Genomic DNA, 11942 nt, shown 5'->3' on the forward strand with positions numbered 1-11942 from the left:
GTATACGTCTTTCAAGTATGCTTCCTAATTAAGAAAAAAAACTGTTCTAAATAAAAAAAATTAAATCATAAAATTCCTGACCGACTTTAGTTAAGTTTTTGAAGACTAATAAAGTTTTTTAATACGTACTAATGAGGAAAACCCCGAGTAGCGATGGTTTGTCGAGAGAGTTCTACATGAACACCTTCAATGTTATCCACAGGGAACTGAGTCTGATCATCAACGAAGCGCTTGAGTCGAACTTCCCAGCCGAGTTTTTTAGACGCATTTAGGGGCCATCCACATACCTCGTGGACAGATTTTAACGATTTTGAACCCCCACCCCCTCCCCATCCGTGGGCAACTGCCCATATAAATTTTAAAAGAATTGTATGGATCGTGGACATTTCACACCCCCCCCTTCCCCCCAAGCTGTCCACGTGGTATGTGGATGGCCCCTTATAGTATTGGTGAAAAAGAAGAGGAGTGAAAATACCGTACGTTCGTACAGACCGATCTCGCAGCCCAACTTCGACTACACATTGTTATGCAGTATACTCAGAAAAAGGCTGATTGGAATCATACAGACGCACAAAATTCTGGGCAAAGTGCAAAAATGCTCCAACTCGGAACATAAAATCTACGAAGCCAGGCTCTCGATTAAAGATCGTATTGCTCGAATGATAGCATCAAAACAGAGAGGCACGATAGACGATACTGGGGGTGATTTATGCTAGGGAAATATGAGCTATGGTCAAACTTAACTGGGACACACTGGTAGGGAAATTCAGTAGAATTTTATTTCAACACACTATAAGGTCGCTAAGTATGTTGCAAAAGGTGGCATTTCTGAACACCTTCGCAACGACCAAGATTTGGTATCATCGATATGGCCACCGACGAATATGCATGCGGCAAAATTAACCTCGGCGATGGGAATCTTCCTCTGGCGAGGTCTTCCCGCGCGGGTCCCAATGATACCAATGCCAGTGAACTGTCCGTGCCTAACACAAATACGGCAGCATGTCGCTCAAATACCGCCGCAAGTTTTACAAAACATGTCCGTTGACAGCATATATCGTCACTTTGTAAGCAGTACCGAGAAACCGAAGGTGGAGCGCGAGGACCCAGCAACTGATTGGCGCCGAGTTTGGTCCAACATCCTGCAGAATCGGAACCTATCGTCGCAAGAAATATCTACACTATTCTTGTTTATTAACGGGAAAACAGAACACCGGCGATTGATGTATACCATCCAATTTTTTACGTGCCATAATGGCGGACGCTATAATGAAAAATTCGTAATATGTTACCTACCCTTTTGACAACTCTGCTTACGTCAGTTTGACTCTTCCTGTATTTCGCACGAAAAACAATAAATCTGGCAACATTAATGTTGCCAAAACTGCAGAAATCACAAATCTAACGTAAGCAGAGAAGTTCACAAATTACGAACGTGCATTATAGCACCCGCCATTATGGTGCGTAAAAAGCTGGATACACCGCGCAGATGGTGAACAGTGTCTTCAATGCAACATGTCAATCGAAACTTTGAAACACAAGCTAGCGGAGTGTCCACGGGTGACCAACGCATGGAGAACACTACAGCAGCTGATCACAAGGTGCCTACCTGACCGGAGTAGAGCAACCTATATGGACATAAAAAACCAACAACAACGAGAATACCCAGACCGGGCAGAACCAAAATTTCGAAGCTCATCACGAATTACATAGAATACATCGTAATTAGTAATAATGGGTGGACGCAAACGATTTGAAGTGTACACATGACCTGTATTTGTGAAAAACAAATTTAAATAAACATGACCTTCTAAAAAAATCATAAAATGGTTTCAGATTATTTTTTCAAGTTTCTTAAAATACCTAAATATGCGTATATTTGACGTAAATCAGCCCTTCTGTGCGGGAAGGTACTTTTAGGTAAAAGTGATTTACCTACTTTAAAGTACCTGCACAGAAATCATCATTTAGGTAAAAATGAATACCTTGAAGCATATCAAAAACTTTTGATATATGCTTCAAGGTATTTTTGACTACCTATTTTTCCCCCAAAATTTGGTATTCGCATTTTATCGAGCTGTTGCATTTATGCGTATTATTTACCTAAGCCAGGGAAAACATCCAGGTTTATGCAAATTAACATTGTTTTTACGTGTTCGCTTGGTAATATTTTCTTTGTGTGTATGACACAGAAATAAATTATTGCTACGGTGAATAACTACATAGACTAAAGAGACATAGATATCCAAGTTGGGCTTCGCTGCATATAATCTCAAGGCAACACTCTGAACTTGCCATCTGTAGGCCGTTGGGTGAACTAAATCATATCCACTCGGAAAAATATTATGGTGCTCCCAGGCCTATGAAAAGACGCCATTTTTATATGACCGAAAAATAACAAGCAGAATATTGGAACCACGGTGGGTTCGAAATGGAAATGGAGCCACAAAAAAGTCACATACAACCCAGTGCAAAAGCATAGGCGCGTCTAAGGCCTGGGTGCTCCTTATCATTTCAGTGGTGAGCTTGACCAGATGCTCACACCCAGAAAAATATCATGTTACTTTCAATCAGATTTGTACGGCGGTTTTCACTCGACTTTACAATATAATCTAGATGATTTGTAATTTCAATTTATTACAACAAAACTGCAAAGAAACCTCGCGTAATTTTACAAATTAGCATGAGTCACAAAATGTAAAACTATCATAGATACTCTCATCGAATTGTCGGAGGTGACAAAAAGAAAAAAGAGCTTCACATGCACTTAAATTATTTTAACATTGTTTATGTTGTACTTGACGTTCGTGAATATTGACGAAATAAGTTATGCTATGCTTTGCTACTCGTTGTAAGTGAATTTTGAGGATATTAGGAGACGTATATAACAACGATTTTCAACGCAGTAATGTAAAACCTTAGTTAAAAAAGTTAAAAAATAGCGTTTAGCGGTATTCACCAAAATATATATTGCATCGTATGAAAATTTCCAAATTTGATTTTCTCAGTTCTTTGCAAATATTAATAAATCGATTTAAACATTCAAGCAAAAAATAATGAAATTGATAATGAATGAGATCGCAAACAATAATCTGCAACGGAAGCTACAAACCGAATAGGAGAACATTCTACAGCAGCCAGACGGCTGAGGCAGAATTATCAACCCAATCAGTTCCGCAAAGGGATTGAAGCTGTATAGTGGTTCTCAATCGACTATTAAAATTGGTACAAACAACAAATGAGTTATGCTAATGATGACTAGAGCAAGATTCCTGACTTCATACATTTTGCTCGCAACACCTTTATAACGGTGCCATCTGATGACCTTAAAACTGTGATTATTAGCAAAATCAATTTATCATGCTAAATCCGCTAGATGAAAACGAAAACAAGGTGGCAATACCGTATAAGGATCAGGGTTGATATTTGTTGACACTCTTGAGTGAAAGTGAAAAAAAGCATCCATAAACGTTATTTTTTTACAATCCTTTCAGAGTTCTCCCTTCCCGCTTTTTGCATGAGAGTGAACTGTCAAAACACCTCATTATATTTCATGCGATGGAAGCAAGACAACAAAATCAGTTTATCAGTTAACGAAGATTGTCAAGGCATCGGTCAGTGTCAGTGAAAAAGTGTTTCGGTGAGGTTCATTTTGGTTGAGTGGACTGTTTGTTTTTCTTTTTCGCTTTGAAGTGAAGATCATTTGGTTGGATTTGTCGTCAAATTTTATTCCGTAACCGTGAACGATGCGCGCGATCTATTTCATCTGAGTATAACAGCACGTTACTAGGATGAAAATCTAGTGTATCTGAAAGAGTGCTGCGATCATTGGAAGTGAAAATTGAAAATGATTGGCTGTAATTTTCGAAGAATTTTGCTGGGGAAAATGACTTTTATCAGCACTGATAAGGATATTGAAAATTAGATGACAGGACCATACAATGATATTGAAAAACATGCTTCACCTTTCACCACCTTGTCATCATCAAATCAACAGTATACAAATTAGTTCAATTTTCGTTCACGCGCAGCGAAACTCGTGTCCACTGCATACTGCAAGAGTAACGTATTGTGTACTAGTCATCTTTGGTTATGCTTAAAAACATATTGTTGAAACGACTATGAACGATTAGTCATACTATCTTCAAAATAAGTAATTCATATCATGGTCATCTCATACATTGACATTTATTATAGTCCTGTTGTAATAAATTATTGTTATTATCTAGACCATATAGATTAGTCTGTTAAAAACACCGCACAAATCTGACCAAGCCTAAAAAGATAGCAATTACCTTAATATTTTTCTATGTGTGCTCATAAAATGTAGTTCACCCAACCGCCATCATACTCGGAGAAGCGCACATTTTTGTTGCCCGTATTGTTGGTTGAGTTAGATATCTATGTTTCAATAATCTAAGATAACTATCATGCTAGCCCCTTGGTTATGTATAGTACATACTAAAAAATAGGCACGTAAAATCCACCTGAAAAATCACGTAAGTGACTGACCTTCAGAAAATCTACCATTTTACGTGACATTAGTAACTTTCACCTAAATTTCACGTACCATTCACTGTCAATTCACGTAAATCGGTCAAATTATAATGTAAATAGTTTGAGCGCGTTGGTATTTGTGTGTTTTGACTTTGTTAGTGTTAGTGCGACTGTGGTGTGACGTTTCCGACAGCGGAATTTACGTGAATTTTTAGTATGCAAAAAAAAGTCAATATGGCGTACAAAGAACTCGTAAGCTGCTTCAGCTAATTCTATATTGGAAAACACGCAATGTAAGTAGCCAGAAAAATATTTAGATTAACAGAAAAAAACATATACATTTCCCTAATTTTCAGAGTGTATTACATCAGGTATATAAAAAACAGTTATGTGTCTACTGTCAAACGCATTTTCATACACACTCGTAAATAATAACTCATGAACTGAGCAACTCTGACTCAGTTTAGAACGATGTTTGTAGACGTCAAAAAATGAGTAGAAGTCCTTTTTGATTTTGAGTAACTTTGACTTACTTTTTGGGTTCCCTTCATATAACTTCTTTCTGAGTAACGTCGCATATAACGACGTCCATTTTGATAGATGATTACGATGTGCACGCTCGTAAATAATAACTCATGAACTGAGCAACTCTGACTCAGTTTAGAACGATGTTCGTAGACGTCAAAAAATGAGTAGAAGTCCTTTTTGATTTTGAGTAACATTGACTCACTTTTTGGGTTCCCTTCATATAACTTCTTTCTGAGTAACGTCGCATATAACGACGTCCATTTTGATAGATGATTACGATGTGCTTCAGTTTGTGACATATTTTTAATTTGATTATGTGCGCCTCAGAAGGCATTATAATTGTTTACTTTTATTACAAGGTAATTATTGATGAACATGTGGTGTCGTTTTTTGGCCGTGACGGATTTCTAGCCAGTAATGAAACTGAACTGTACCCAAAAAATGAGTAATGTCGTACTCAAATTTTGAGTAATAATGACTCATTTTAAAGACGCCTAGTGTTACTCACAGGGGGGATTTACCGCTGTCAAATTTCATATATGTGTGCGTTATCGCAGATCAACGTCGTCACCAATGTGACGATAATCCATCACCAATTTTCGTTAAAAACTTGTTGCTGTCCCAAAATTTCACTAAGGAACGCATTATTAATAAAAGTTTTCCGCTATTTCTCGAGTTTTGTTAAAAGAAAACGTTCCATTTTACTTCGATCAAAACGACAAAAACTAAAACATACAGACGCCTTGTTGTCAAATGTGCTGGTCACGGTTTCACGATATTTGACAGATAGATTCCCCCTGGTTACTCAGTTTTGAGTATTTGTGGAGCTACTCAATTTAAGAGTTGTTCCACTTTTTACGGAAATGCGTCAAATGTTACTTATTTTAGAGTTATTATTTACGAGCGTGTAGAGGTAAACCAAAACAATCAGAGTCACTGTCTTGTTATCAGGGATGCCACATGTACAGATTAATCTGTATTTTACAGATTTTTGGCCCAAGTAACGGTACAGAATCTGTGTATACAGATATACAGATTTTCGTCGAAAGGTACAGATTTACAGATTTTTCGAAATTGACATTAATTTTTAAAAACACTCCAAATTTTATTTCATTAAATATTAAGCAAATTGAACATATTTTCAACTCCTCACACGTTTTAAGCTAAAAATTTTGTTCATATACCGTGAAAACTTAAAAAAATAAAAAGTTGTTTATGTTTAAACAACACAGGTTTTTTTTTCAGATATTTTTGTTCCAGATACAGATGCTAAGATTTTTTCAAGGGAAAACACAGATTAAAATGTGGCAACCCTGCTTGTTATTATAAAAAGGAAGTGTTTTTATGCGATCTGCATAATTTTCTGCACAAACGTTGTTTACCAATAGCTAGCCGCTCACCGTAGACGATGGCCTACACTCGTACAACCGAGATTTGCCAGATTCAATTCGAGCTGGACACACTCGCCGATAAGCTAGAGGATGACTGGCGCACATTGTTTTACTTAATCCCACGGCATATTGACGACATCGATCAACCACCGGGCAGCTACGCGATTAAATACAACGGCACCCAAGAGCAGTGAGTCATACTGACCGTTGAACAGTGATTTTTTATATTGGAATTCACTACTAACATTATATTTACAGGGAATTAGATGATTACGGAGAGCGGCAAAACATTTCTCGCGCTCGGCAGTTACTAGAAGAATGGAGTACGTCCGGCCGGAAGGATGAACGCCCTCGCCTTGGCCACTTATTAACACTGTTAATTAAAGGAAATTTGTTTAGAGCGGCGGATTACATAGCGAGAGATTTACTCAAGGATAATCCTCCCACGCGACCCTGCTGTGGTCCGGCTGCTCCAATAGATATCGATCGGGAACTGGACTGTCAAATGGAGAAAATGTTGGATGCAGTTGGTTATCCTGATTCAACGGCTCTTCGTAATGGAATGAATTCTTTGACTCTAGAAGATAACCTGGACCGTCCGGAGCCGCCAAAGCGAGAGGGAATTACCGATTTGCCTGTGATGGCAGCTAGTAGTATTTCTAACAGTGAGAACAACGAACAGCTAACCATCGGAAGTGCACCAGTGCCGATGCTGAGTGCCTTGTTGGCCAGAGAGCCTGAGGCGGGACCGTCCGGTATCAACCCGACATTTTCATTGGTTGGTAACACTCTGTCATCAACTTCGGACAGTATGAGTGATGTCAACAGCAGCAGTACTAGTACTAACTCCAATGACAATCGTTCAGTCCAGATGGTAGTACCGACAGCTATGGACGCAATTGGGGAAGCTGCCGAAGTGCCAAATTTGTCGATATTTGGAGGGACATGTTCGCAAAACAGTGTGTCCAATGGAGGCTCCGTTCCTAGGTTTTCTGCTTTGTTGACTACCTCCGAACAACCATCAGCGAGCAGTTCTCATCAATTGCCTCGGTTTTCCGTTATCGGTACTTCGCAGCAGGAACGAGGTAGTTTTTCGATGGTGAACGATTCAAATTTAATTCAATTTTCGTCCGTAAAATCTGCACCATGTTCAATAGTTAGCTTTTCTTATAGCTTGTTAAAGACGGCTACTGCAAACTTCGACAAACGGCCTTTTTCTAGAGATAAGCTCGAACCAGTGAATGGTCGTTTATTGGGCGTCGGTGGCTTCGGAGAGGTTTTTCTCGGTATTAATCTATCACCGGACATTGCCTTAGCTGCAGTCAAGCGGCTTTTTCCTTCCAATTATAAGTATCGTGAAAAATACGATAGAGAGCGAGAGGTTCTTACAAAACATGCTCACCCAAACATTGTTCGTTTGTTCGGTTATTCGGAAGACATGCAATTATGTTTGGTTTATGAGTTCCTTACGGACGGAAACTTGGAATCCGCGTTGGAACAGTCTCGCAGAAAACAACTACTGCTAACAGCCTCGAGTCGCATCGATTATTTACACGGAATTGCTTCTGCCATAGAATATCTGCACAGTCCACAAGTCCAGGTAATCCATCGTGATGTTACACTAGCCAATGTGTTACTTGACGGTAATTCGATCGCCAAGCTGTGTGATTTCGGTTTAGTGAAACGCATAGATAGCATGACGACCACGAGTGTGATGGGAACGGGTCCGTATCTCGCACCAGAGTCACTACGTGGTACCGTAACACCGGCGATGGATATTTACTCATTCGGTGTTGTTTTGGCTGCGGTCAGTACTGGTAAGGAAGTTGTAGTCTCGCATCCTGGGGGGGAGGATCTGCTGGAACTAGTCACAAGTACAGCGGTAGATCAAAGGTCTTTGGTAGATCATGGAGTACGAACGGAGGAACTGGATGATTGGCTAGAGCTGGGGCGCCTTCTTCTGGAGTTAGCTCACGGCTGTCTACGGGAGCGATTACAACGACCAACTGCTCGGGCAGTTAGGGAACGAATTGCGGAGGTTTCGCGAACCAGGACAGAATACCGTAAGAACCATTCCTATGCAGCAAATTAAAACTCAAATTGTTTAGGTAGGATTAGATAGGATTTATGCAATGTAGAAGTTTTGAATGACAACATAAATGATGAATGATTTTAACTCATGATAACAACTGCGTGATTGAACAGGAAAAGAAAAAGTTTAATGTTTCCTGTAATTTGTGATTCTCAAAGGGTTACACAGCATTAGGAATTTGAAAACAATTATAATTTAGTTATCCACTTAATAGCGAAACTTCACTATCCTATTTTAAATACTTTATTCAATCTAAAAGTATATTATAATAGAACGGTTGAATAGAACGTACATGTTCCAGAAATATTCAAAAGAAAAAAAAGTGAAAAACATAGATTGTTTTTGAATGCTTGCCACCTTTAAGCGTTGATGAACAGGTATTTACTTTGTTGATTTTTTTATCATCAAAACTTGTTATGTGAATAATCGCCAAAAAAATGAATAGCGCAAAGATAATTGAAGCTTGTTAAATTCTTGCACGTTCTGATTAAAAATACGGTATAGTGCCCATTCACCGTGAGGGTTCCGATCACCGCTCACTTTTCACTTGGAAGTTATTTTTTCCATAACAAAAAAAACTTTTTGAAAAATATTTTCACCGATACTACAGCAACGCTTTCCTGAAGGATTGGGGAAAATATTTGTGTGTTTTGTTATGGAAGTGTGCTTTGTTATAGAAAAAAATTACTTTCAAGTGAAAAGGGAGCGATGAATGGAACTCTCACGGTGAATGGGCACTGTACGGTATAATTATTTTTAGATAAAGCTCTCAAAAAAAGATTTGAATGGACCAACGAAACGAGTGCCATACATTTATCTGATTATGATTTTTCGGTCAATCACGCATTTGCAACACCTATCGATGGATAAAATTTCAATACTCTCATGGATTATTATATTGATCTTTTCCTAGGCCTTTGTCTATCTCACTTTTTTATGGAATGCCTGAAATGTTCAATAAAAATAATACTTCAATTTTCGACTCAATTCGCCCTTTTGTAAATTTCTGCTGGAGTTTCTGAGCCGCTTTTACAGGCAGATCGCCTATGTTCAAATATTCGTGTAGAAAGTGTGAATGTGTAGGTTGTGGCGTTTGTGATTCAAATGTCCAAAAACTGGTGCAGACGAAAAATAACACAAAATTGCAAATAAAAGAGATATTTCTTTTGGTAACGGGTTAAATTGTCGATATCTGGACCGTATTTGTGTCGTTAAATTGCCGTGGTGCTCGATTCTGTCTTGCCAAACGAAGTGCTTTGTTATTTTTTCACAGAACAATAGTTTTCCACTTGTGTGTATGTCCCAAAAAGGTTTGACATAACAGCCTGTGAATTTTTTTTTGGAATCGCTTTATTACAGCCCAGAAAGAATAGGAAGCAGGCACTGACCTTGATAATAGTGGTTGATCTCACATTCGGTTGGAGCAGAAAACTTTTCGTCCCAGACGTTCCGAAACGAACATTTACACGTAGTGTCGTCGAGTTCGAAAGCAAATAAAAAATGATTAAACTTTTCTCGCTCAAACAGCAGAAGAAAGATGGAGAGGCAACGCCAAAATCTGGACCTCAGAAAAAAGCTTTCACTGCCGCCCAACTAAGGATTACGAAAGGTAAACAATGGCCCCTAGTATGCCAACTCCATTCATTATTTCTATTTCAACGATCTGTGACTTGCATTGTTCTGTGCTGTTGAACCTAATATGGTCCGGGATTTCGATCCTGTTTTGCAGATATTAATGAGTTAAACCTGCCCAAGACTTGTGCCACGGAATTCCCTGATCCGGATGACCTGCTAAATTTCAAGTTGATTATCTGTCCAGACGAAGGTTTCTACAAGGGTGGTCGGTTTGTTTTCAACTTCAAGGTAAGCTTTACGGTTTGTTGATTGTTTCTGCAATTGTGTGTAAACGTCTAGCTCTTGCGCTTATATAAAAGACGTTCATCATAATTTATCATGAGACGACAGGAATTGGTCTAAGGAACTTTGAGCAACACTGCTATTAAGAACTTTCACTTGATCAGGCAGTTTTTCGTTTTTCAAAATGTATTGCAATGGAACACGAGCTAGGACAATAAACAAAGGAATTTTTCATGACAAAATATATTAGTAACCTCTTTTGATGTTCTTATGTACTAAGCAATTCAAGTCGACTACCTTGGTTGCAATTATTGAAAACTTATCTAAAAATGAGGAAAACGCTGTGTAACAATTTTGTTCTCGTCACACGCTTCACTAAAGGTCGGCCCTAACTATCCTCATGAACCGCCGAAGGTCAAATGTGAAACCCAGGTTTACCACCCTAATATTGATCTGGAGGGCAATGTGTGTCTGAATATTTTGCGTGAAGATTGGAAGCCGGTGCTCACCATCAACTCGATCGTCTACGGTCTGCAGTACTTGTTCTTGGTAAGTAATCGAATCGAACGTTTGGTTTAGTGTCAGGAATAACGTTTATTGTTTGTGCTGTTTTCAGGAACCTAACCCGGAGGACCCGCTGAATCGAGAGGCCGCTGAGGTGCTACAGACAAACCGGCGTCTATTCGAGCACAATGTTTTTAAGGCAATGCGTGGCAGCTATATTGGCGAGACATACTTCGAGCGTTGTCTCAAGTGATATATAAATTCTACACTCACTCTCAAATGTTGCGTTTATTTAATTATTCTTACGATTGGTGGACGCTATTATATAGACTTTAAGTATAACTAAATGGTCGAAACAGAGGAGGGTAAACACACGCCAAGCGGTAACAACGAGCCAGCCGATAGAAATTTGATGGCCGGAATGGCAGTAATGAACGAGCTCGTAGAAGACACAGATGATTTAGTAAAACTGTACATGATTGGGCAAGCAAGAGCAAACCTGCACACATAGTTTCAAATCCGGTTATAAAAATTACGCAATATATTTATACTGAACAGAAACAAAAAAAATACAGCGTTGAGCCAACTTAGTAAAGGAATCCTTGAACACACTTATTAGAACAATAATCTTGCAGGATATCATAATTGAGAGAATACTACATTGTTCAAACTAACAGCAGTAAAAGCAGTGTATTTCAGATGCGGATTGCAGAGTGAAAAAAATAAATGTAAGAACTCGATATAAACAATAGTCACACAACACTTAATTTCTTCACACTTTAAGCGCTCTATAACTGTATATCACTCTTCTTGATGACTCGCGTTAAACAGACATTTGAAAACACGAGAAAATAAAATGCAACAACAAACAGAAATATGCATAATTATTGTACTGAAACTATAGAAACGAAAGTTAAGTCAAAATTAAATATAAAAGTTTTACCCGACTATAAACGTGCGTTTTTTTCTGGTTTTCTGGTGAAATTTTGTTCTATTTACTTATTCTAAACATTGCAATTTCAAATATCTTGAGGTCACAATCGCTTATTTTAAACTTAACGGTGTTGAATCAC

General features: G+C 38.5%; 2 protein-coding genes across 2 annotated transcripts; both read left to right on the forward strand.

The window, feature by feature from the left end:
- The first annotated feature begins 6354 nt into the window (after positions 1-6354).
- Positions 6355-8592, forward strand: LOC129723879 (uncharacterized). Its single transcript, XM_055678352.1, has 2 exons — positions 6355-6606; positions 6675-8592. Exons 1-2 carry the CDS (start codon positions 6434-6436, stop codon positions 8506-8508), a joined length of 2007 nt encoding a protein of 668 aa, XP_055534327.1. The 5' UTR covers positions 6355-6433; the 3' UTR covers positions 8509-8592.
- A 966-nt stretch (positions 8593-9558) lies between these two features.
- Positions 9559-11823, forward strand: LOC129723880 (NEDD8-conjugating enzyme Ubc12). Its single transcript, XM_055678353.1, has 5 exons — positions 9559-9677; positions 9868-10117; positions 10238-10371; positions 10747-10914; positions 10982-11823. The coding sequence occupies exons 2-5, from the start codon at positions 10009-10011 to the stop codon at positions 11120-11122; spliced, it is 552 nt and encodes a 183-aa protein (XP_055534328.1). The 5' UTR covers positions 9559-9677; positions 9868-10008; the 3' UTR covers positions 11123-11823.
- Positions 11824-11942: the final 119 nt, after the last annotated feature.

This window comes from Wyeomyia smithii, chromosome 2, assembly GCF_029784165.1.
Source record: "Wyeomyia smithii strain HCP4-BCI-WySm-NY-G18 chromosome 2, ASM2978416v1, whole genome shotgun sequence".
Taxonomy (NCBI): Eukaryota; Metazoa; Arthropoda; class Insecta; order Diptera; family Culicidae; genus Wyeomyia; species Wyeomyia smithii.

What these genes read in the sequence shown, in the direction of transcription:
- LOC129723879 (XM_055678352.1), top strand. Translation starts at nt 6,434, where the DNA reads ATGGCCTACACTCGTACAACCGAGATTTGCCAGATTCAATTCGAGCTG. An exon ending in TACAACGGCACCCAAGAGCA is followed by an intron (nt 6,607 to 6,674) that starts GTGAGTCATACT and finishes TTATATTTACAG; the next exon opens with GGAATTAGATGATTACGGAG.
- LOC129723880 (XM_055678353.1), top strand. Translation starts at nt 10,009, where the DNA reads ATGATTAAACTTTTCTCGCTCAAACAGCAGAAGAAAGATGGAGAGGCA. An exon ending in CCAACTAAGGATTACGAAAG is followed by an intron (nt 10,118 to 10,237) that starts GTAAACAATGGC and finishes CCTGTTTTGCAG; the next exon opens with ATATTAATGAGTTAAACCTG. An exon ending in GGTTTGTTTTCAACTTCAAG is followed by an intron (nt 10,372 to 10,746) that starts GTAAGCTTTACG and finishes GCTTCACTAAAG; the next exon opens with GTCGGCCCTAACTATCCTCA.